Genomic DNA, 26,425 nt, shown 5'->3' with positions numbered 1-26,425 from the left:
TCAGGTCTATTACTTACCTATGGCAGACTAACAACAGAACCATACAGGGACATCCATTAGTCAGTATCATTCTTTATTTGTTCACATTATATTGGCTCAAAAATTTCCTGCTAGCATGTTCTGAAGCATGCTAATGAAGAATTCACAAGCAAACAAAACCAGAATATGATGTTATTATACAGTATTTAAGACCACTATTAATCAAAGTTATATTTTAGTGGTGACACATAGCAAGCAAATACCAAGTGAATCCCAATTTACTCATTTTATTCACTGTAACGCTCTGCCTACAATAATCTGGGTTAGGTTTATGCAATTTTAAGAACCATGTTATTTTTTGGTCTGCTCTTCCTTTGCCAGCTCTGTCATTGCATTCAGATTAATGGAAACCAGTGCATTCTTCAAACGAAAGGATAATGCAGGACAGACTTTGTGGAGCGCCATCCCCAGCAACTCCCAACACCATAGAGAAAATCTTGTTTGATGAAGAGTGATATGAATAAAAATAATGGCATATAAAAAATCTGTTTCAAATTCTTTTAAAACAGAGGCAAAAATTTATTGCAAGTAGCTGTGTGAAGAACCTGGTAAAGATAAATGCTCAGAATGGCAGAAGAAGCAAATAGCAATACCTGTTCCCCGGAAAAATCCATAAATCTAGGTGGGTTACATAGAAGGTAGTACCAAATCACTTTTTAAATAAATGTTTTCAGCAACTAGATTGAAAAACCCTCTTTAAAACTGTAGCTGCCATTTCTTAATCTTGATTTGGGTGTTCTGGATGTATACTATATCGACATCTACTGTGAAGCAGGAGTGCCCAAGAAGAGACCAAGGCATAACAGTTCTGAGCAAAAACTGCATCTGGAACTAAGCACAGACCACATTCTCCACCCGTCAACTGACATACCTCCCCCAACAGCTATATTTGTATTTCATCCTGTTGCAAAGGTGCCCCTGGGTTGCCTTCTCAAACACAATGGCTAGAACTACACCTGGAGACGCAGCACTGTCAAGGCCAGCCAAAGCATCTCAGGACCCCACAAGGCCAAGAAAAGGCATGACTTAGTTCACCACGAGCCTGCTGCAAGGTCAGGTAAGCAGAAAGCTGACTGCACCGCCTGTGGGACTCGCCTTTGTGGCTGAGTTGGACAACTTTTGGAGTTCATACAATCTCACAAATCCCCACGTGTAGCCACGTGGAAGGATGGGTTAAACTAGTGCAGCTTGACAGAACAATTGCAGTGTATTCCTGGTGGCCTTGCAGACCTTCACTGGTCTGTGGAATACTGACTAGGAATCAAATGCACACAAGTATTTAGAAAGAAAGGAGTAAGAACATACCCGAGCTGGGTAATTGCAATTTGTTATTCCTTGCTGCAAGCAATGTAAAAACAGTATTGTTCACTGTCATCTTGCAGACTGGAGTTCTTGAAAGGTGTCTGGAGACAATGAAGCTCTAATTTGCACAACACAAACTAGGTACAAAATCCCCAGCTACTTCTTGTCCCTTCCACACAGCTGGACTTGTCTCTAACAAAGAAGATTTCTCCTTTTTAGTGGACTTCAGAAAGAGTGAGAAAAGAGACGTTCAGCTTGCCTTCCTCTTTTAATTGAGCTCTAGGTTACTCTGTCTGCAAGTACAAAAGAGGTGGTTGCACACAAACTCCAGAGGCCACCTTTGGCCCTATATCCTGTCACCGATGAAAAGATTTTAAGAATGAAAACAAAAGTTGACGTATTCTTTTCTTCAACGGGTAACAGACGTTTGTAAGAAGAAAAGATGGATTCTTACCAGTTTTATAAACAGAATGAAAGGAATTCCCTCTCACCCCACACACTCCTTTTCCCGTCTCCTAAACAATCACTTTACAGGTCTTCCATTTCTCAAGTTGGGACAGAGGTGCACAATTTGCCCCACTCCTGCACTTCTTCAGAAACAGCTCTCAGACACTTCCCATACTTCTGGCAGGGTCAGAGAACAAGGCTTTGTTAACCAGAGGGCGAAACACGCAGATAGCTTACGATGTAACATCTGAATTCCCGAACATGGTAAAACCCAATTCTCTATTTCAAGATATCATTTACTGTCCAGGATGGTCCTTTTGAGTTTAGCCTGAATTCTCAGGCTGCAATTGCCACAAACAGAAACAGATTTCCTGGGGTAGCTAACGGCATCTCCTCCCTTTCTGCACTGTTGGAAACTCAACACCCCAATATCCCATGACACTTCATCTTCAGTTCTGTAATCCTGATCGTGGAAGAGAGCACAGTGAAGGCATCACAGAGACAGCTTATATTTCTCCTTATTTTAACATTGCAATGACTCAATGTAAGAGGGGAGAGGTGATCTCTCTGCCAAGAGATGGTAACAAAAAAAACCTGTCAGCTCATTCCCCAAAGGCCTCTGCAGCATATAGATCTCAAACAGTATTTTTAGAGCATCATTGTCCTCCTCAGTAAATATAAAGTCACCCCTCTGCCTTCATGTTAAGCCTGCAGAGTTACTCAGACAAGTGCATAAATAGTTATTTTTCTGTTACTATAATCATAGCCATTCGTCATCTCCAGATTTAATCTTCCTCAAAGATTACTGGATCTAAGCATGAGACACACAAAGGAAAGAGGAAAAGACCAGGGCAGACAGAATTAGATCACACACTCCTGTCTCCACTCAGCACTGGGGTTGTCACATACAGTTCTGACTGCTAACACACTTGGTTGATTTAGAGCAGGTTTTTTCTTACTGAAATAGCTAAATACAGAGATATACAAACTAAACATAAGACCTTGGAGGGACACAAACTTCAGTCCCTACAGTTTAGTTAGGGACTCCTAAGCTAGCTTTAAACCAGCTAGCCCAGGTATGGCTGCAATAGCATGGACCTTGGGTCAGCCTTGTCATCAAAAGCATGGCTCTGCAGCAATACTTTGTTTTTACCCTGGAAAATTATCAAGTCCAAAGATGTGACTCTGAGGGCCCCAGCATGAGGCTTCACAGTTACAATTCAGGTATCAATTTCTATCAGCACGCACCATCTGCTGCTCACATTCTTTATTTGAATCCAGGGCTCTTACGAACTACAACCAGAGAAGTGTTTGTTACAAGAGCAAGAATAATATCATAGAATCACAGAATCTTCATGGTTGGAAAGGACCCTTGAGATCATCAAGTCCAACCAAACAACCTACAATCTCTGCCACTAGAGCATGCCCTGAAGTGCCACATCTAGACGCTTCTTAAACACCTCTAGGGATGGTGACTCAACCACCTCCCTGGGCAGGCTGTTCCAGTGCCTGACCACTCTTGCAATAAAGTAATTCTTCCTAATATCTAATCTAAACCTCCGCTGCCGCAGCTTCAGACCATATCCTCTGGTCCTGTCATTATTCACCTGGGAGAAGAGGCCAACACCCACCTCTCTACAACCTCCTTTCAGGTAGTTGTAGAGGGCAATGAGGTCTCCCCTCAGCCTCCTCTTCTCCAAGCTAAACATGCCCAGCTCCCTCAGCCTCTCCTCATATGACCTGGTCTCCAGACCCCTCACACCAGCCTGGTAGCTCTCCTCTGGACACGCTCCAGCACTTCAAGGTCCCTCTTGTACAGAGGGGCCCAGAACTGAACACAGCACTCGAGGTGAGGCCTCACCAGTGCCGAGTACAGAGGCACGATCACTTCCCTACTCCTGCTGGCCACGCTATTCCTGATGCAAGCCAGGATGCTGTTGGCCTTCTTGGCCACCTGGGCACACTGCTGGCTCATGTTAAGCTGGCCGTCCACCAGCATCCCCAGGTCCTTTTCTGCCCGGCCACTCTTCCAGCCACTCTTCCCCAAGCCTGTAGCATTGCTTGGGGTTGTTGTGACCAAAATGCAGGAACCGGCACTTGGCCTTATTAAACCTCATACAGTTGGCCTTGGCCCATCAATCCATATCCACGATATGTAAATAAAGGAAGAGAAACACTTGAGAGTCACTGGTGATCCAAAGAAAAGGATAACAGAAAATAATTAAAACCAAAATGTAATAGTTAATAAATTCAAATAGCTATGAATAACTTTCAAATCATATTCTTGAAAGGAAGAGAATTCTTTAGTACTATCATATCTTCACATAAAACACGCTAGGGAAGTGCAAAGTATGAGATCAACACCATCATCCAAGCATGCAGCGTACTGAGGAGCACCAGCACAATAAAAACATCTGGGATCCACCTATGATTGCAAAGTTTCCCTTACTAGCCGACAGCTACAGCAGTTTGTTTGGAACAGAATGGCATGGGCACAATCTGAATTTTTAAGAAAGATATTCCGAGTCAGACTAAAGGTCTGTCTAAGCCTGGAAGCTGTCTCCAATGGGTGCCACCAGTGGGATGAAGGGCACCAAAGAACAACACGCAGTCATGAATCCCTAAGATATTGCTCTACCTTTCAAAACTTCATGACTGTATTTAGTAGTATGCTGATATATTTTTCTTCCATGTTTTTTCCCCGACTCTTTAAATCCACATATTTCATCATTCACAAATCTCACAAAACCTGTTGCAAGGAGTTCCTCAGCCTTCTCACATATTGTACAGACTCCTCCCCTGTCACACACTGTATATACTTGATGTACCCAGTTCCTGTATGGGAAGACACAGTGAACAGTAACTCTCTAATTTCTGTATGCCACCCCTAAGCCTTGGACAAACCCTTGGTCATCAGTTTTCCATTCTGAAGACCCGTGTTCTGAAAATTTACCTTAATCTTTAAATACTTTGCTCCCTCAGCTTTTGGGACAATATTTTTTTTCCACAACAAAGAACACATCAGTTTCCTCAAACAGGCAGTGTAAGTGCCAAACCCTGAACCCCATGGCAAATGGGTGCAACCATTTTTCTGCACGGTGAAACAGTTTGTCTTCTAAAGGAGCTATTCAAAGTTACCCCGGTTGACTGGGAACTGATAATGTACAGGGAACACACTTGAGACTTTTTCCACATACTGAGTTTATTCTTGGCTAGCCACCCACTTTAGCTTTACATTAGAGCCTGGACTTTAAGGCTTGCATTATGTATGAGAATCCAGATAAGTTTACAGCATTAATTATTCCACACAAAAGAAAACCTGCCATTAGCAATTCAATACATCATTTACATCATCATCATCATCATAATTACAATTCCCTTTCTTCCAATAAATTTTGGCATAACTACTGCATCACTTTGTCATTTTGACTCATTGCTCTTAAGTTACAGCTCTACAGGTATGCTCCTATTAACTGCAACAATTATGAAAATGAGTTTTATCACATGAACTTTTGACTGGGATCCATTACAGTGTCATTCTGCCTCTCCCACTGCATCTAAAATATCATGGTTTCAAAGTTCAGGGTGCTTTGTAAAAGCAATTTATCTGCCTGCAGGCGTGCTTGGGGTACTAGCTTCTCACTTTACTACATGAGACATCTTCCAGAGCTCTATTAGCCTGAGAGAGTTAACAGGAATTAAGGCATAGAAAAGGGGGTTTTGGTGTTGTCAGTGACAAACACATTCACATACACTTAAGTACTAAGGTGTTGAGCAAGGAGTGTTGATTATGGCACTACTTTAAGAGCCTGTAAGATCATGCTTTTGTGCTAAGTAATGCACAGAGCAAACTCAGCATTCCTGTGAACAGTTTAAAATGTAAGTATTTAAGAGGATGCAAGAGTGAACAAGGGACACGTGGGGTGAACACCAGTGAAGGTCAATAAAATGAGCAGAGACAAAAGTCACAGCCTCCTATTTTAGCAGTCTCAAGTGGCATTTAAAGGCCCACCTTGCAAAAACGCCCAGGGGAATGAGACATCTAGGAAGGACAGGCGAAGTCCTTCCTATTAGGCTCAAGAGAAAGAGAATGGAAGATTTGCCCTCCAACTTGGTGAGGAAGAAGCCCTGGGAATCTGGCTTACTGGAGCCACAGTTACAATAGGGTAATATTCAGCAGCAGGAAATGATAAAGAGCAAGATCAAGGTAACCATCATATTCAGTAAGCTCAATGGCATTAGAAGTGAAAGGCACAGCAGATAGACATGTAAAGCCTATGAAATGACAGGAACAGTGATCAGAAAGGCCATAGCAAAAAGGTAAGTTAGGAAGACGAGCTAAAAAAAAAAAAGGAAAAAAGCCAATGCCATGAAGGCATGATTTCCAGGAACTGCCTGAACTGACTCCTAGGTCAAATACACATTTGTTTTTCCAGGGGAGAGAAAAGGCTGCTCAAGTTACAAGGTGCAGAGATGCAGCCCTGTGAATACAGTGCTCCCTGCTAGGCTGTCTGCTCCATCGCTGCAATGCTCCGCCCTGTCCATCCCCAAGTCATGGCCACCACCCATCAAGATGGAGCCCAGAGTGCTCACCCACCAGCCTCATCAGGGCCGCACTCCTGTACTAAAAGGCAAGGACAGTCACTAACGAAGCCCTCAGCCGAGCAATGTCCCAACATGCTGTCACAGCCTACAGAATCAATTTGCTTATTGTTACAGAATGCAAGACAAAGATCTCAAAAGCACCCCTGTTCCAGAGCTCCACCGAAACAAGCTAACCCAGTATATACAGATTTACAAAAGGAATGTGTTCACCTTCGGCTAAGGTGCTTTTCCAATGACCAGCACACTCATAAAAAACACCATAATAAAGAAAATCCACATGAAAAACCTGTCCATCACTTTTGCGACTTTTTTCCACTCAATTCCTTTGGCCCGGTTTGCTTTATGGTCTCTAACACAATTAGCAATATATTCGATATTTTTAATCAGCGTTTTGTAACAGGAACAGCAATTAACAGTCTCCCTAACATTTTCACCATTAACTCCATAGCTTTTATTCAAATTTCCATTGAGCTTCTCCTTGAGATCACGGTCATCCTTCCTATTGGAATGGTGACTCCTTACCTCTTTGTGCCTCCTCTGACACCCATCGTCCCCCTCTAACTTACGTTCTTCTTCCTTCTCTCTTTTCGGACTTGTGCAATTTTCACCCACATCATAAACAAAAAAGATTTTTGACATGTAGTCCAAAATAATCACCTTGGCCCATTGTGGAACAGGCTTTGCTTCTGAGCCACAGTGATGGAGATTCATTATAATGATTGTCAATGCAGTGGAAGCTGTGATCATGGTCATAGTCGCTATGTAATACTTTCCTGAAACACAAAATAAAATCATATTAAAAATGCTACCCTAATAAAAAAAAAATCAATGCAGAAATAACAATGTGACAACATAGTGCTAAACATAAGTGCAAGCAAAACCATTTTTTAAATCACCCTGATTCTCTAGATACTTAGATCAACACTTAATTTACCATTTAAAAACAAAGATTAAAACCATTAAAGTAAAACCTCACAGTCATTACTGGCATGCCTTTATCAGATGAGTAAGTGACTATTGTATTAGCATTGTAAATATTTGCAAGCCAAAACCTCTGATTTCTTGAAATACACCCATTTAAAAAACAGCTTAAAAATGTTTAGCAGGAGCCTTGCTCTTTTCCTGGTGTCTGTAAAACCCCAGTGTTGACGTCTTCACGTGGCACATTAGAAATCCCACTTCCCGATGTATTAACAAAAGTGGTGATAACGCTTTGTTGGAGCTACCCCACACCAGCAGATGGATTCCTTCGCGTTCACACAGGCCGGTGAACACCCAGACATTGCTGGTGTCCACAACTCCCTTGCTGACAGCTGGGGCCAGGCACAGAGCTGAGGGGTGGCCCTGTTGCCTGTTGAGATGTGTTGGCTGGATTTTTGATCCCAGTTTTCAAGGGGGTTGGGAAAGGATGGTGAGGGAATAGAGAAAGCAGACTGAGGCTAGATCCTGGGGCTCCTTAAATTAGACAGCATGATAGGAGGGTAGGGAAAGTACTCCAGAACAGCAAGTCCATATTCTAGGCAGGAATAGTTGCTGCTGGGTATTGGAAAAGCATTCAGCCCTCCTGTTCATTGACCAGTGTTCTGTCTCAGTTAAGCCATGCAGTTTCTCATATAAACAGTACTAACAAGAATAAAAATAATGAGATATGAATTATCTTAATGAAGCTGGAAGCCAGCACGGAGGCAACTGTGTTCCTAGTCCTCCAGAAATCCCACCGGGGAAGCTGGGAAGCCTCCTGCCGCAGGAGATGGAGCATCCAGGAGCAGGAGGTGGGTCCTGGCAAAAGGCAGATGGGACGGTGCTGAACACCACCCTTTTCACTACATATCAGCTCTTCTGAACTCTCAGACATAAATTAAAATTCAGCATAATGGATTGCCAGGCATTACAGTTCAATGTAACAATTGTTGGATATGTAGTCAGTTGGATATTAAGTCAGGATTGTGTTGGGTATTAAGTCAGTTGGATATTAAGTCTGAGTGCCCCAGCCAGGCCACCCAGTCATCTGGATCTGACAGAAACATATCTTGAAACAGTCTGGTCTTATGCATACAGCTCTTGTTTACACTTTGTACCCTGGTTCTAACATTGTTTTCCATTACTAGCTTTATTACAATATGTGATAAAATAGTTTTACATTTCTAACTATATTTGATAAATAGAAATAGATAGGTAATACATAATTTAAAATAAACACAAAATAAACTTTAAAAGCTTCAGCATACCTGTAGAAATTCCACACACATGTTAAGTATTTCACTATGTTTTAAAAAAGCAGCACCTTTATCTTCCCAGAAGCCATAAATTATGTATGGTCTCCCTGACATACAGCCCTGCTATTAATAAGCCACGTTTAAAGTGTGTAAAGCTCACCTATCAAAGGCACGTTTTCAGAGGGAGGCATGATCTCTGCAACCATCAGCTGAAACACAGTCAGAGCAAGCAGGACTGTAACACCCAGAGACACTTTTTCCCCAGAGTCTGCAGGGAGATAGAATCCCAGTGGGGCCAGGAAAGAGATCAGAATGCAAGGAAGCAACAGATTAAATATGTAGAATGAAGACTTCCTTTTCAAAATCAGTGTGAAGGTCACATCTGGATAAGGCTCAGAGCAGCAGCCGTAAGTGATGACATTCTTAACCGCTGGCATACCATGAATCTCCCATTCCACATCTTCTATGAAGTCAGAGAGGTCACCACTATCAAGAGAATTGATGATGTCTACCTGATTACCATTATAGGTCCAGGACCCAAAGGTAAGGTTGCACTGCTGGCTGTCAAAAGGGAAATAAGATACATCCACTACACATGAGCTCTTTGTGATAGCAGGTGCATCCCAAGTGATTTTTCCATCATATCTCAACACAACATTAGTATTCACTGGTTCTGAAAAGTCATCATCAGCCCTAGAAGACAGAAAAGTAACAGTCAAGATCAACCGTCAAGAACTTAATGTGCTAAGGGGAAAGGGGAGGAAGTCCCTTGTTTCACACCTTTAAAAGCATGCTTCTGAAATCATGTACTAATTTATCCTGAATTTTATTAGGAACTTACTATTAACTATTATTTACAGGTACCAGTGCCCATTAATGCCAAACATCAGTGCTGCTAAATTATGTTGTTATTTGTTGGCCATGGCTTCTTCAAACTTGACTACGAACAGGATGCAGTAGGATAAGAATCCATTCAAAGATGAAAATAACCTCCAGTCACTACTGGCCTGGGAGAGCAGTCAAGGAGTGTAACCTTTGTGTACCACCCTTTTGTGGACACACAATCTTCCAGAGCTCTTCAGCAGCCTCAGCAGAAAGCACTTCAGACAGCCAGGGTATTCAATTCTCAGCGCAGAGGAATTCAGAAGAGCTTTGCTGCGTAGCATAATCAATTGCCAAATCCTATCTATGGCTTTATTGCAAAATATTTAGACGATCAACAACAAATGTTAAAACAACAAACCAACCCCTTGCTAAGGTAAGGTAAAGTGATGCAAGTTCAGACTCTGTGGGTCAATTCCTCCTTCTACCCCCTCCCTCCCTCAGACAGATAATTCAAGCTGATTTTCTCCAGCAACGCTCACTTGTTATACAGGACAATATCTGGTCTCCAAACCAAATCGCTTGGAATCCTGATGGAATCCAACCCATCGTATTTATCTTTGTCCCATTTGAGGTACGCATCATACCAGCTTTGTCGAATCCATAAGTAAGCTGACAAAATTTGGTTCCTTTCATCCTGCACAAAAACATAGAAATATTTCTAGCTGAAGGTGACAAAAGCACATCCTAGATGCAGACGGCAGTTGTTGTATAGCTTTAAAGTAGTGCCCAAAGCAGGCCAGAATGCTGACAGGCCACAAGAGTACCCCTCAGACAGGTACATATGCCCATACACTGTATGGGGAGGTTATTTGTTTGGACTTTCTCTAGTCCAAACTTTCTTCCCCCCTGCACCCTCCCTTAGCTTTAATCACAGTTGTCTGAGGCTCCCAGTATCTTAAGAATTTCCTTTTGTGAGCTTCAGAACACCAAACAGCTAATGGATTCAGTCTAACGCCATTCTCTGAAAGCTTGGTGAGGCCTTGAAGTTGTAATTTAGAAATCACAAAAGTGATTTTCCATCCTCCTTCCCGACACATTTTATTTTGCCTTAAAAGCGTATCTGGCTGAAAGAAATGTATAAAAAAAAAAGTCACTGGCGGCTAAAACAGGGAGTTTATGTAGAAATTAATTGCATCTCAGAAAACACATTTGCTCTTTTTATTTGAAACTCGGTAAAAATTGCCTGGGGGGTGTGATACCGACACCTAACTACAAAAGAAGTCTTAACAATTCAGCAGCTCTAAGTTTGCAGGCTTATAATGGAAGTCTTAGTGTTGCAATCAGACAAGAATCTACAAAGAACTGGAGAACATGACCCTCCTGAGGAACCATTACTGAAGTTGTCACAACAAAATGCAAGTTGTTTTTCCTACTCCAAGCAAAAGGCTTACAGCTAGTGCATTTCTGCACATCTTTAGAAAAACAGAACTGTACTCTTACTCACCATGTCTTTAATTTGGGACAATGTGATCTGAAGGGTGACATTCAGTACTTTATCTGTGTCTTCCACTGGTCTTAGCGCATTTGAGTAGTCTTCAAACAGTTCATTAAACAGCATGTGAGCATATTTTCCTTTGGCTGATTCTACTGCTAGATAACACAGATTTGTTCAGTACATCAGATTAAGCACTGAGCAGTATCAGAAGACATCCTCTTTCCACACCTTCAAGTAGTATTTGCCATAACTGTATTTATCATTCGCATACTAGAACATCATTTAGTGTGGAGAAGAAGTAAACCTGATGAAGCTATTTAAATGAAGACAGCTTTCATCTGTAGTAAATGAATAGCTAAGCCTAGCTTTTCACACCCACTGAAAAAAAACCAACACTCTGCATCCAGAGATTCCTGCCTTTTTTGAATGTAAATATCATTATCTTTATTTTACTGATCTTTTACATAGGCACAGAGATTATTGACTTACAGTCACACAACTGCCATGCTAAAATTAGAAGCGAAGTCTGAAGTCAAGCCTGCTCCCGGGCTAGCGACTGGCAATATCTCCCTAAATGCAGCACTGATTCCTGCTACTTTCAGAATTTACCCCCACCCTTTTTTTTTTTTTTTTTAAACTACCACTTGGAAAAAGCCTGAGCTGCTTTTCTTCACAAACCAGCAATTGCATGTTGTCTGAACACATCCTTGGACTAACATCTTCCCCAAACCATGTATTTGGGGATGCTTCTTGCTATCCAGACTTAACCACTAAGGATAATCCGCTGAAACTTTAGATTTTAACTGACACTTTTGCTGTTCCACACTGTTTTGTGCATTACAGTTTCTCTAGGCAGTGTCTATGTTACCTTTATATAGATTCACACATTCTTGCAAGCAAAGGGCAAGGACAGTAACACAAGACTTGCACAAATGCCATCTGGCACTACGTAGGAAGCAAGTGCTTTGGCACACATCACTCTCAGGTGACTCACAGTGACTTCCTGCACTAATCAGAGTTCAAAGCAAACCCTTCTGATTAAAAAGAAATCCTAACAAATCAATGAGTCGCAAAGAGCAATTAAGTTCTGTATGTACATAATCATTCTTTTTGTCTATGCATCACTAAGACAAAGTAAAACAAAACAGATGAAAGACTTCCAGAGCTCAACTGTGTAAGACACACCAGGACACCAGCTCCTGAATAAAACAAACCTCAACGCAACGTTTAGCTATCGAGCAGTATTCTCACCTTGCAGTATCGCTGCTGCAAACAGCAACCACAGAGAGATGTAAGAGGGCAGGCTATTTCTCTTCATTTCTGGACCTTAAATAAAACTGTTCACCCAAGGGCACAAAAATGTTTATCACTATCCAAAACTAACAAAAAAAATAATCAAGCTGCACAGCAATATAAAGATGCTGAGGCACTGATGAGCTGCTAGAAGCAACTCAGTCCTCCCTCAGCAGCTGTCAGAGTCCTAGAGTGATGGATGGTCTTTGTCCCTGCCACCACCTGGGGCTGTGATCAACCCTCCCTCCCTCCCTCGTAACTTGAGAGCTGCCTGCTCTGAAGCTAATGCTGAGAGAGAAGACAAACGGATGGGATATCAGTAGGAAAATTGTATTCCATTGCATTTTTTTACTACAAATATGAGATTTTGTCCAATTTATGAAGAGCCCTTTATAGTTCTTTGGTGGGCCACGTTTTTGCTGCCCCTACGTTCAGCAGTAGCTTGCTCAGAACCAGTTCTGTGGAACTCGTGTACCCTCACAAAAAAGTCATCTGCCTCAGTACTTTAATTGGTATAGTTACACTCACACATCCAGTATGTCAAAAAAAAAAAAAAAGCAGCCTACATACTCCCATGCTGACAAAACAATGTTTTTACCTAACAAAGTGATGCCACATGGAAGAAATGCAGCTACGCCAAGTTGGACAACGCAGGCAATATTTGCAGCAGCCTAGTATCGCTGTGCAAACAAGAACTTACACGGGTGTTGACAATTCTGAGACCAGTACTCAGCACAGTAAATCAGGAGCAAAACTGGACTCTGCAGATAAACTACCACATCCCAATAAAGCACAGTTTTTCCCAGCTGGACTTGGCAAGACTTTACAAAAAATTAGAGTTACTGGACAGCTCTTGCATTTAGCCAAAGATTTACAGGAGAGAAATATGAACACGAAACAATACCACACCTGGCCTCCCGTCTACCCCAATGGTCAAATCTTCATTAGCTCTGTTTATATTACTCATGTTGCCTAGTTAGTTTCCTAGTACTGCAAGCAGTTTCTTACAAGTTTCTCACAGAGAAGAGGAGATGACTTCTTCCTTTCCACAGTCCAATCCATCCTTCATGATATACGGCAGTCCATTTTACCATCCTTACAGAACAGAAGAGAGTCACTAAAATAAAATGGTGAAAACGCACAATGACCTACCAGCAAAAAGAATTGGCCCAGAATAGTTCTGATCCACACAAAATACAAATACAAAGCATATAATCTTTTGGCTAGAAGGAAGCTGATCCCTCCACACATGTAATTTCTACATAGTAGCACTCCTGGCACTCACTGGCTAATGCTTGTGCTTTTGTGGGGTCTATAAATCAATGACATTTATGGCCAGGTTTAATAGGTAAGTAATAAATAATTTCAGTCAAAGCACCCATAATGAAATTCATCTCTGTCACTTCATTTGCTGAACTGTCAAAGGGGAAAAAAAAAGTGGAAAACAGTTTAGAAGTCACAAGGTCAGAGCAGCCCACAGGCAGTATGTAACAACCTGCTTTTTCTGTGGGAAGAAGGTATATATTGTTAAGGGCAACAAAAATCAGAGGCTGAAGATGAAAGATTTTTGGATACAGTCAGATCAGCGCATTCTCAGGGGATACCTTTAGTCTACAGTACATTTGCCATTATGTCAGCAAGTAGCTATCGCTTTGCTTCTCTCACTGTAATTACAAGAGTGACCAGGGGCACTGCTTTAAGTGTGCTCCTGTAAATACTGCTGGAACCAAGACTGAGCTTGCTTTGCCACAGGCTTGAGACAATCTTGTGACCTGTTACACCAGCATTACATATCTGCCAAGTAGTGCAGACTGATGTACTTTAATTTGCATAAGATCATGTATATTAAAGAACCCCGCACCTTTATTGTAGTGACATCTTCTTAAAGGGAAACCACAGGTTCTGGAAAGACAAAACCAAGAAGCATGCTTACATGCGTTATTTACTCAATTTATTCTTATACGTACATATATTCCATATGTTATTCATTATAAACTTGCAAAGGGATAGATCACAACTGGAAGGTTACGATCTATCATGTTTTCAGTCATCAAATATATCCAATAGTTGCCATATATTGGACATACAGACAGGCAAACACAAGCACACATGTACAAGAACGCATTTGTTATGTTTGAGATGCTGCATTGATTATACAGTGCTTTAAAAATAAAATACACCCAAAGGCCTTCAGTATTACAGATTCAAGAACCTCAATCTTAGTATGCCAGAGCATTTGGCTCTTTTACATTTGCTCACAAGAAATATGATCTGTAATTTTAATCAAGACATTTTGTGTGAAGAGTGAGTATTAACATTAATCGTTGTTCATTGGTCTGAGAGATTCATCTACAAACCCATGTTTCCTCAGAATATAGTTTTGAATTGTGGCATAATCTACGGCAGTACTACTCCCAGATCAAACATCCCATTTAACGTTTGAATGGAGCTCAAATTTATAGTTAAGCAGTTCTCCATTTTTACAGTATGAAGTTCTGCTATGAAGTCAGGAATTAATATAAAGTACGAAGCAGCTTACGAAGATAATTTAAGAAGAGTCACGGGTGTTTGGAAGTTAGAATCACGCCATTAACCTCTCCTGGAACTAGACTCGTTCCCAGGGAAATTCAAAGTTATCCTGTTAGAGCGCATCTGCCAGCAGATGGCCCTGTTAGCCAGCCTAATGCTCTACCCAGATATTCGAGACGGTTTTTGTTTATCACACAGAAATCACATCTCATTTTAATATACTTCGATTGATTTCACTGATTATTTGCCTTACGTTTGATATAAGACAAGCAGAGACAAGATGTTCTTCTGAAGAAAAAAGATAAGCAGAAGGAGCAAAACCGCTTAGTGGCTGAACCCGGCTCTCGGCTGTGCTTACCATACATGAGACCAGTCACGAGAGGGTTTCAGGGAGAGCAAATATATATCATTGTCAACAACTGTACAATACAAAACCATATTTAGAGCACAGGCCGCTTCTGCTGATGCAGAGAGTGGTTAAGGCCGATGGCACAATACCCAGCCCTGCTTCACATATTTTATTCAAACATTTGACTTTGTGAGAACGTGCATGGGCTATTAACGGAGCAGAACATTGTGTTCGTGCTCACATTCAGTGGGACAAGAGTGTACCATTCATTGGTGCACTGAGCTTGTACGACACTCATGACACATGTAACTTTTTATGGTTCTAGACAAACACACGTGCTGTTATCAAGACAATAGCCAAAAAAAACTGAATTCAGTGTACGGCCATGTAAGGGAAGTTTGATTTTGCATGCGCTTTAAGGACAGACTGAAGTGGAGATGACATTGGAGGGATCCAACTTTAGATATTTATCTTAGCCAAACTATAAGCAAATCAGGAAAGAAGTCTAAAAACATTTAAAATTTTGTTCTTTCAATTAAGCAAGTCTTTCCTCTCCTGTCTAAAACAACAATTTGCTCCTGAGGCTCAAGTTTTGACCCGTACATTTTCAGAATTTTTTTTAATGGATTCTTATCCTTTTTTGCATAAAAAGCAGTAAGAGTTTTTAAGCCTCCAACTGGAAAAGCTACAGATATTGTATTATCACAGGCCTCAAGGCTGTCTGCACCATTTATAATCCATCCCTTCATCAGAGAACAATAAAGAAGAACAGATTGGTTTCTAAGCACAGTTTGTAAGAAGTGTCTCACAGTCTGCTCCTCCTTGCCTTCCTGCCAATTTTTCTCCCCAGAAGCTGTTGCGTTCACATTCTTCGGAGCATTTGCAACAGAATATTATCTTGTGATGGGGTCAAGCAGCACACTAACTCTTCAGAGTCAGACTTCTCTCCTTAGCCTAACTGAAGTCTTAACAGCACGGGTAACAACAGCTCTTCTTGCCAGCAGAATAGCCTCCCTGTGCCTGCTCTGGAGAAGGAGAATACAGCACTTCATTTAGACGCAGTGTGTTTCTGTCCGCCTCATTTTTTTCTCACCCACCTACTGCCTCCTCCTTCCTTCTCTCTAAAAATCCCCTACCACCTGAAGCCAACATACTCATTCATATTTTCTTCCACCCTGTTGTACACATGGAAGACAGGAAATACATTAGGAAGCGTTCACAATGTCAGGTCATGAGATAATGCAGAATATTCGCCATATTTTCTAGACGTGGAAAATCCTAACTTACAGGTTACAGTTGTGAGTTTTTCAGAATATAAATTTTATTTGGGTCCACTTACACAGGCAGCTCTGCTGACCACCTCCCAGCACCTGAAGCACAGAAACCTTTCACGCCTAGAAGCCTTGTATAATTTAGTGTGATCTAAAATGCAGCACATTCATCCTTTTTCATGAGACTGCTTGCAAGCTGACTGGTATTTTGTCCGTCCTTGAGAAGCATTCAGTATCTGGCAGGGTTAAGAGCAAAGCTATTTTATAATTTTAGCTATCAGAAAGCTATTTTATATACAGCTCTTTCTCATTGGGATCATTTCCAGCTTCGTACCATGCCTCTGAATGGCTGACCACAGGATCTGTGCTCTACACAAAGACAACCTCTGGGCCTAGACACTGTTCCAGATCACAGGTTTGCTCTGACAGGCAGAAATACTTCTACCCTTTTACAAGGGTGTAGGCAGACTCAAGCATCTTCCTCTGCATGATCACTCTTGAGCCATGGAAGACAGCACACAATCTCAACTTTCAGAAGTAGAGGGAAGCCCTACAGCTACCAGTGCAGGCTGAAGACAATTCCTTCAGCTTGTGTGCACATCACAAAAAAACTGAGATTGAACCGCTATCTGAAGAAGAAAGACTGGAAGGGCAACAGTGTAGATACCTACTCAGAACAAGTTTCACTCTCTCCAAAATTCAAAGTGGGGAGGACATCCCTTTAAAACACTGCTGAAACTCACCATGTTCACAAGAGTATCTGTATAGAGGATCCAGCATCCCCTGAAAACATCTGCCTTCCTGATAAGCTCACAAACACCTTGCAATGCAGAAAATCGTACATCCAAACTTCTTTGTCATTATCTGAGTTGCTTAGAATGTAAGTGTTCCCCACAAAGAGCTCAGACTAATGCTGTGCACTAATACAGTGCAGCTGGCTGAAAAGGCAGGATGCCAAAAGATGAAGACAAGAAAAAAAAATGCAGACCATAAAGTATCAACCTAAACTTTAACTGTGTTTTCAAGGAATTCACAGAACTCAGTATTAATACATGCTACTTGACCAGTGTTGTATACAATTTTACTTACATTGTGATACAAATCTCTTGGAAAAAGACACTAAGCAAACATTTATATTGCAACATTTGGCATTATCTAATTGTTTCTGCTCCATCTAATCACACACATCAATCTACCCAGGGGATTCATCCATGTTCCCAGAACTTACAGGAAGAAAACAAAAATACTGCTTCATTCCGAGTGCAAAATACCCACCTTGGCAAATCACTCCAAGAGCAAGGTTTTCGTTAACAAAATAAATCAGTTTCCAAGCTTACAAATATTGCAGAGCTGCCCACTTTAAAAATATCAGAGCAATTACATGGGGGAGGACACAAGTCTAAATTATCACAATGTGTTTACGCCTGAACAAACCTCCCTGCAGGATAAGGCAAGGAGCAGCAGCTACTCAACTCTTTGAGGGAAAAGAACTTCTAATAAATGGTGGGTTTAGCTACTGAAACATCTCATGGTACATGGGTACTGACATGCTTTAGAATTATCTAGCATGAAGACAGCTACATTATGCTATTGACTGAGCAAAAAAAAAAACGTCCTTGAGCAAAATATGGTAGTAAACATGCAGTTTTATTCAAACTCTCCCAACTATGCTTGTTCTGTCACAAGAGTCATTTCATTTAGATCTTGGGGACAAAGCACCACCATCTCAGATGAACACAACATCCCTTGTCTTCAGCATCTCTGAGCACAGGGGCTGCAGATCAGTTAAGGGAGGCTGTATTCATACCATTGGGTTTTATCTGCGAAGTTTTAAGAAATTGTCCAGTGCCAAGATACTGAATCATAGAATACCAGGTTGGAAGGGACCTTAAGGATTACCTGGTCTAACTTTCTTGGCAAAAGCACAGTTCCTTCTTTTCGAACCACAATAAATGCATTGAAATGAAGGCTTAGTACTTCCATGGGAAAAAAGTTCAAGTGTTAATACAGGGTATCAGCACCAAGGAACATCCTTTTCCTTGGTTAACTGGGCTGAAGAAAACTTATTTTGCCCATAAAGACAAAGGATTTGCCATCTAGAAGTGTTAGCCTACAACACTGATTTGAATCTTACAGGCTGAATAACTGCTGTTTTTCAAGTTCTGTGGAAGGTGATATGAGGTATAAAAGCTGTTAAGGTCAAAAAAAATTGTGCTCTAACAGTAAAATGCTACTATAACCACATATTATACCTGGTTGGTTTGTGTGCTTTGGGAAACATTTGCTGCTCACCTGCCAACAACTGGCAGGGGGCTGTGAAGTATCTTTGCCAATTGCTCAGCTGCCTTTAGCTTAAAGAAGGGCATGAAAGGCGTTTCATTCTGAAACAGAACCAAGATGTTGGGGAACAGACAAGAGGGATTAGTGCACAGTTTACAGCTATAGCAGAGCTATGAGAAGACAGACTATCCTACAATCATCCCATGGTTATAGCTTTTGCGAAGTGTATATAAAAGTTCAGTTAAAAGCAAAAGACAGTTCCTCAAATTAGTATAAAAGAGCTAGCACAAGAACATTGCTTGGAACAATTTTAGCAACAAATTCCATATTGGCTTTACTCCTGGGCTCTAGCAAAAGCAGCATATTACATTCCCATTTCAGAGAGCTGCTCCTAATCCAATGACTGAGGTATGGTCAGGTCTGGACTCTGATGGATAATTGATTTGTTCTTGGTGGGAAGCTACACGTAAGGAAAAAAGCATAGGATATGTGGTATGCGTGTTCTCTAAACTCTTTCCCTTCTGCCAGTACTTCAAGGCAACGTAAGCAGCAAATAAGACACAGGTATGGTTAAGCAACCCGTTGCAGTGAATGCACAGCCAGCCTCAGAGAATGAGATGGCAACACATTATGACACCTCATTGGAAGAGATGATTCAATGAGTCAGTAGCAATTGGTGCATTCGGCACTATACCAATGCTTCTGGCCAAACTTGCATCACAACACATAAAGCAGAGCCTTCTTCACTTACCTTGATTGAAAAACATGCTTTTCCTTTAGGTATCTTAAAATAAATGCACTTTTAATGCCTATACAGCTTCCAAGTTTGCAACATTAGCAATTACAAATCTCCTGAGGAGGTATGACTTAACAATATGAAATGAAACATCTTCAACAGAAAGCCAAAGCAGGGTAAAGAGAGCGCTGGCATGTCGTGCCCAGTGTGCTGCTATTAGAGCTGATGCAGAATGTCAGTGTCCTCTTTGCTATATGGAGTAGAATGATTAAGTCTCTTCAATTTACAAGTAAACATTACAACTAATGGATATATGTATGTTAAAGTAAGTAGAAGGAAGAAGTCAAGGTGACAAAAGACTTCTAGATACCCAAAAGGCACTTTAGGGATGTTTCAGGTAACAAATCAATGTAACTCCTCAATCTTTACCGTCTTTTGCTAGCTACTTCCCTTCCAGGTGCTGGTTGCAAACAAGAAACAAAAATATGGGAGATGCAATTGCTTGCATTTGCAGATTGCCTCAAAAAGCTTCCTCTGCGCTTTTTATAGTGCAAATAATTCTCTGTATAACCACTGAAAAGAAAACCCCAAGAGGTTTGAAGGCATTTGCCTGTTTATCCCTAGCTTTCTGGACTTGGGTCTTCACTATCAAAGAACACTGAGTGCTATATTAGCAGGGGATGCTTTCATTCTACATGCAAAAGCATGGAGTACTCATGGATCTCGGTGCGAAACCGGACAAATATCTGATTTAGTTACCTACTTCATTTCCAGGAGATATGGAAAGAAACCATTTTTTTTTTCAAATCTCATCCATTTCAGGAACATGAATGAACTCGGAGGTACAGGTTCAACAACAGAAGTTTTAGCTGTGTAAGAACATACACTTGATACTTGATTAATTAGTACCACAGTGATTAATGGGTAACATTATTTCTGTTATTCTAAGGAATATGTATTTGATATAAGCATTACAATCAGAATAGAATCGAATGCATACCAACCAGGTGTACAGAGAAAGTTCGGGGCTTTTTTTTAATAAAAAAAATACTACTGATCACTTCCCCTTTATTCTTGAAGAGTCTTATTAGTTAAATTCAACAATTAGAAATTATAGAAATTGTAAGTGTTCAGGCTTCCACATGAATGATTCACCAATATCTCCACATAATACAGTGAATTCCCACAGCAGACAGCGATCCCCAGTACAAAAGTAATTTAGCTCTTTCTAGTCAGTATGCTCAGCCTTTCACCCTTAACATGATAAAAATGTGTGAAATCAGTAATTAACATTGTAAGAAAGAATTGCTGGTTGAAATAACTCCCCGTTTCACTTCTCAAAGTAAATACCTTTCTTATATCCCCTTCTGCTTCTATTCAGGGTCTTTAGAACAGCTAAATGGAAAAACCTTGCAAATGTTAATTTGTTGTAGAGAGAACCATTTCAGGATTCTGAGCTGATGATGCGAACCTCCTAACATTCAGGAGAAAACGGGTCTCATTTACTTACCAACTGTCTCAGTTTCATTTGTCATGTAAAGAGAGACCTATAGCTCCAACAAGTAATTATAGATCAAGCACTGCATTTATAACCCTGTTATCTGAAAATATGCCAGCCTATCAAAACAGGGCTCTTTAAAAAGCTAATTACCTCTGTGATGGCTGTTCCTCAAAAACAAATTTCTCTTTTACTCAATGCTGGGATCAGAACTCAGTGGAGTTGATAATTATAGTTGATTGTCCGTTATCTCTCCAGCTATTTGCTAGATTTCACTTCCTCTTAGTGGGGTACAAGATCAAAATCTCTGGCTACAGCTACAGAATGTAGGTAGAAATAAGAACAAAGATGATTTTCTCTTCTGCTTCATGTATCACACAGACATAGAAATTACAGCTAAGACAGACATTCATTTTCCCAGTATTGTAGAGCAATTATCACGGCATTTATTTGCCAAACACTAGGTTCTCCGGAAGACAGACTTACCTCTCTCTAAGGTTTAAAAACAACACATATATTAAAGATGCTAGCATTAATATGGCCATTCCTGTCTTACTAGAACATCCACTTACACTCTAAAAATATTTGCAAGGTTTCCTGTCTTCCCATTTGGGAAATCAATTAAATGGGAGAGTCCTAGCACAGAGTTAAATGGTCACTGACTTGGTTTTAGACCAAGTTCATTTTGGTAGTGTAAGAAATAAGTTCCGGTCCGAATGAAATAGGCTCAGGCAGAATCCTCTGTGAAGCACATTTTTATTCACGTTCTTGCAAGAGTGGGTGACCTAGCAAGTAGGCACACTTTTGGTTCTTGAAACACACCTTTTTATTTCCTAATCCCCGGCCGAATTTTCCCTCCCCTGTTTCCCATTGGTTAGGTACTCCAGGGTCCACAGTCTGTCCGAGGTGCCTAAAATCCTTCCCAGATGTCCTCCCTCTGTTTACTTCTCCTTATGCTACACCTAAAGGGATTGTCTGACTAGTTTATTTCTTTTCTTTTTGGTAAAATTGCTCAATGTCATTAGCACTGGTTAAATGTTTGACTACCCTTCTAGTCACTAATCCGGTAAGAATCAGTTTGTCCTTTTGTCTGTGTGATAAGAGATGTTCTACAAGCCTTTGCTGGAGTCTCTTTGTCTTAGTCATTCCCTTATCATGTCACCTCTGATGGAAATGGCTTTTCTCCGTTGCAAAAACAATACCTGCCTTTCTTACAATAGGTCTGGTGCGGCTACTTTGATCTACTTGCATAGAGGGTTAAAGACAGGGAGATCACTTAATTACTGTCACAGGTAAAACAGACTCAACTTGGGAAAAATAATTTATTGCCAATTAAAATATTTGGGTACTGGGAAACAAAAATATGAACTGGGCAGCCTCTTCCTACAGAGGCCACCCCTGCAGTCCATCCCCCTCCCGCCCCTCTACCAAAACCATGCCCCATTTAGCCAATACACAGACCTTTCACACCAAGGCAACAGACGGTACTAGAAGCTGGCATGCCTGGGTACAGCACAGGCCAGTGAGCAGACACATCGCGTACGCACAGGACAGCAAAAAAAAAAAAAAAAAAATCCATCACAGCTTACACAGAGCACAAAGCAGTTCCTTATCCAGGTATGTTCCAAGCATCTGCTCAGCCTGACTGGCAGCAACAGCAGCTGGTGGGCACCTCAGGATAAGTTCCTGTGCAGATGCTACATCTGCATCACCTTAGCTCTATTTACATTTAGATTTCAGGCACAAAAATTGCGATATAAATAAGCATTTCTAGTGAATAAAGCCACACAATGAAAAAGACAGCTTTTAGCTGAAGTTAAAGATCTCAGATATGGTCATAATCACGGAAGTCTTGCCACACTTTAGTTAATTCCCACAGTGAACACAACGACACTCTCACAGTAAAGAGCAGCAGACTGGTGCTGCTCTACGTAGACAGCGTTAATTTCTACTAACCAGAAGTCTCAGAAATCACAGCTAACTATCCACATGGAGATCAAGCCAGCATTAAACTTCAGCTAGCTCCCACAATTCTGTAACCCATAGGTTTTGGGGTTTTTTTTTAGAAAAGGGCAGAGTAAGATAGAAAACTAGCCTGCTTAGCAGTAGTCATGGCCCAGGTTTGGAGCAGTGATAGTAATAAGGGTGATCGAAAGTCTTGCTCACCGCATTTCTCAGCCAGGGGACAGTCTGACTCACCAACTCCCTTCCCAGTCCAGCCATATGGTGAAAAAATATATTCCACCACATGCTATCACAGTACTACAAATGCTATGATTACAAAATTAGAAGTATTCGAGCTATTGTACTTTATGATTATGGTTGAAAACTCAATTTTAAAAAGTAACTTAAAACTCAGGCAAAAAAAGAACAGGTTGAATTAAGGACAGCAAGTACCACATCCTAAGGAAATCATTAACTGTTAAGTGAACCATGTGCCATTTTTGTTATTTAAAATACTGATTAGGCTAATTATGCTCAGAGGGAATTGGGTCTAGAGGATTAAATTAAATATTTTCAGAGGTAGAGTTTGATGAATAGAAAAGCTCCTGTCTCCCATTTAAACAGGACAAGATATCACTTTGAACATCTTATGAATATAAATGCTTTAAAAAGCTCATCCTTTGGTGTCTGTTATTGGGCTAATAACGGAGCTTTTGACCTTAGTGGCGTATCACAGAATCGCAGGGGTTGGAAAGGACCTTCAGAGATCATCGAGTCCATATGTTAGTGTTAAAAAGTGTACAGCTATGCCAAAAGGCATTACAATTTAACTGCCTCCTGGCTTACAATGATTACCTTAGAGTCTCAAGAGCTTTCCTTCAAAACTTCAGAGTCTGTCATTCATTGCTCTCAAAGCCAAGACCACAATTTCAGTAAAGAGCAACAATATTACTAGTAGGCAGAGACTTTTTTTAAAAAAGGAAACATTTATTAACTCACACTATACAAGACAAAAGTGCCTGCAGACTTGCTCTGCCAAGACCGGCAGACAAGGTCCACACACAGCAGGTTTGACACCCCCACCCTCAACACCACAGACGGCACAAGCTGCAACAAGTGAGTGAACTTCAGAGACCATCCCACTGTGAGGTAGAAAATTAATTACAGGTGTTAATATTAAATTACTGCCAAAGACTAGAAACTATACAGTTAAAAGCCAACTCTACAGAAAGAAGGTAATTCATTAGCTTCTTCTTTCCCTGTTGGTCTCCATGGCTATGATCTCTCTGGGATCACACAGGGCCATCTTGCCAGGCGAGTGATGTCTTCCCCAACATAACCGCAGCGTGCAGCAGTGATGGCAGTCCCCAGACGGAAGGAATGCACGCCATACTGCTCCGGGCACAGCCCCAGCAGCCGCAGGGCCCATCGGAGAACGGTCAGGAACTCCCTCTTTGTTACGGTCCTATCATCTGAGTGCATGAAGAGTGGCCCTTCCAGCGGCGAACGAACTGTCACATAGCTCCGGAGCGCCAGAACAGGGCACACCCACGGCTCTCCAGACAGCCCAAGGCTGATGACATGTCTCTCCTGACCCACAGAAGAGTTATGCAGACAAATCGCCACTCTCCTCTCCGTCAGCTGGAGGTCACTCAGGTACAGCAGCTCAGGCTGCTGTACATCATGGTGCTTTGCCACCATCTCTCCTATTCGAAGTGCCCCAAAAAAAGCTACAGTAAATAATGCACGGAACAGTAAGCATTCATAATGAGTTACGCATACAGACTCCAGAGCTCCTAAGAGAGATCGCAAGACCTCAATTGTTATAGGCAAGTATTTATCCCGCAGGATGCCTGCTCGACGTTTCAATCCTATCATCATGCAATGGGTTATAGGATCTACCAGAGGATCGGGGTTACCAGTCAATTTTGATAAATAAGAAAGTGCTGACACATACACCAGTGTCTTTGAGGATGAATTAAGAGATTCCATGGCCAAGAACCCTCTAACTTGCTCCTCTGGAATTGGCCAGGCTGCAGGCATCCCCATGCTTTTCCTAAAGACAAGGAATTTCTTCAGTCCTTCGAGGTAGGCTTGCCAAAGCCTACTATCCCCCGAGCACTCCAACAACGACAAAGTCTTCAGAGGCCAAGGTCCCAAAGAATGTTTCCGAGGACAACTAAACTCCTTTCCTACAAGAGAGGATCCTCATTAGCACACATATGCCACTCAGAGCAATAAAGAAAGCATTCCTCAGTGCAATGTACCTCTAGACAACGCTCTGGCGGTTCATCCGATAAATCACACACATCCACACCCAGAGCTGTTAGAGAGCTGAGATTTTTTCAAACAAGAAACATCAAGCAACATACCAGGCACATTTCAAGCAATAGATCTGGTAACCCTCTGGGAATTTACAAGTTTGTGGAGTAGTAACAGAGAAGAGAAGCAAAAAAAAGAAAGAACGTTTAAAACGAAGTTTAAAGCTTTTTAGCATGGCTTACACAGATTATGACTGCAAAGGGCACAGAGCACACTCCCACCAGAAGACAACATGTTTTCCACCGCAGGAAGGTGAACTCCCTCGAGGCCTCCCAAAGCTCCGGCCTTGCACAAGAACGCGAGCACAACGAAGGAAACGCTGCCTGGCGGGAGCCACGGCTGCCAGCGACCCGCTCGCCCCCCGCCCGGAGTCAGATGCCAGCCCCACCGAGTTACCACCGCCGCATGCGCTGCCAGCCCCACCGCGCAGCACGGCCCGCACTTACCAGACACCTCCGCGCCGCGCTCCCCGCACCGCCGGGAGGCGCCGGGATGCGCCACCGCCTGGGTCCTACACGCTGCTCCTCGGCTGCCACGCGGGAAGGTGGCTGCTTGCCCAGCGAGGCCCAGCTCCAGCCACTCCATCCCCGGCTCCCGGGCCAGCAACGACAGCATCTCCCAGAAGGGCGCGACGGCGGGCCCGGCCGGAGCGCTGCGGGACATGGCCGGAGGACCAACACTCCGCCCGCCACACAGCACGGCAACTGTCACAACAGCCCCCCACGGGCCCTGTTATAGTCGCGGAGCGGCTCGCAACGCCCTCCTCCGATTGGTTGCTCCGAGCGGCCGATAGCGAGGGGCGAGGAGCCGGGCCCGGCCTGCGGGCTGGAGGGCGTGAAATTTATGGGTGTTTCCCATGCTTTTTTCTGCTGAAACCTGAAATACGGACAGGTTTACTGATAAGGCTAAAAGGAGAGAGGAGTGCTTGCCGTTATCAACCCATTGTTCTCCTGTATGAGTCACGCAGCGGAGGCGCACCCGGGGGCACACCCTCTGTCACCGCCGGCACCTCCTCAGTTGCAGCGCAGCGAAGGCGATAATGGGCCATTTAGGCCCGGGCAGCCAAATCCCACCCTGCGGGCGCCTCCCGGCCCAGCGGGGGCGGTGGGACCCCGCAGAGGCACCGTCCATCAAGCACAGGGAGGGGCGGGGCGCAGAGCCGCGCGGCGTGCTCCCCCATTGGGTAAGAAAGGAGCGGAGGGCGCGCGGGGATCGCTCCGATTGGTCAGCGTTAAGGAGCAGGGTATAAAAGGGCAGCGCGGAGGCGCCGCTGA

At 42.3% G+C, this 26,425-nt stretch overlaps 1 protein-coding gene across 1 annotated transcript; it reads right to left on the bottom strand.

The window, feature by feature from the left end:
- Window positions 1-6,609: 6,609 nt before the first annotated feature.
- Window positions 6,610-25,931, bottom strand: CHRNA9 (cholinergic receptor nicotinic alpha 9 subunit). The gene is made up of 5 exons (XM_074589476.1): window positions 25,598-25,931; window positions 10,939-11,084; window positions 9,974-10,128; window positions 8,770-9,302; window positions 6,610-7,166 (listed from the first exon to the last, which is right to left on the bottom strand). The coding sequence occupies exons 1-5, from the start codon at window positions 25,812-25,814 to the stop codon at window positions 6,610-6,612; spliced, it is 1,608 nt and encodes a 535-aa protein (XP_074445577.1). The 5' UTR covers window positions 25,815-25,931.
- Window positions 25,932-26,425: the final 494 nt, after the last annotated feature.

The sequence above is a fragment of the Larus michahellis genome, chromosome 5, assembly GCF_964199755.1.
Source record: "Larus michahellis chromosome 5, bLarMic1.1, whole genome shotgun sequence".
NCBI classification, from domain to species: domain Eukaryota; kingdom Metazoa; phylum Chordata; class Aves; order Charadriiformes; family Laridae; genus Larus; species Larus michahellis.
Note: the sequence above shows the minus strand (reverse complement) of the source record. Positions and strands in the feature narration are given on the sequence as shown.

Bases quoted from the DNA above. Each gene is read 5' to 3' on its own strand.
- CHRNA9 (XM_074589476.1), bottom strand. From the start codon at position 25,814: ATGTCCCGCAGCGCTCCGGCCGGGCCCGCCGTCGCGCCCTTCTGGGAG. The intron at 11,085-25,597 runs GTAAGTGCGGGC...TGTGTTATCTAG, and splicing joins GCGCGGCGCGGAGGTGTCTG to CAGTAGAATCAGCCAAAGGA. The intron at 7,167-8,769 runs GTGAGCTTTACA...TTTGTGTTTCAG, and splicing joins TGAAAACGTGCCTTTGATAG to GAAAGTATTACATAGCGACT.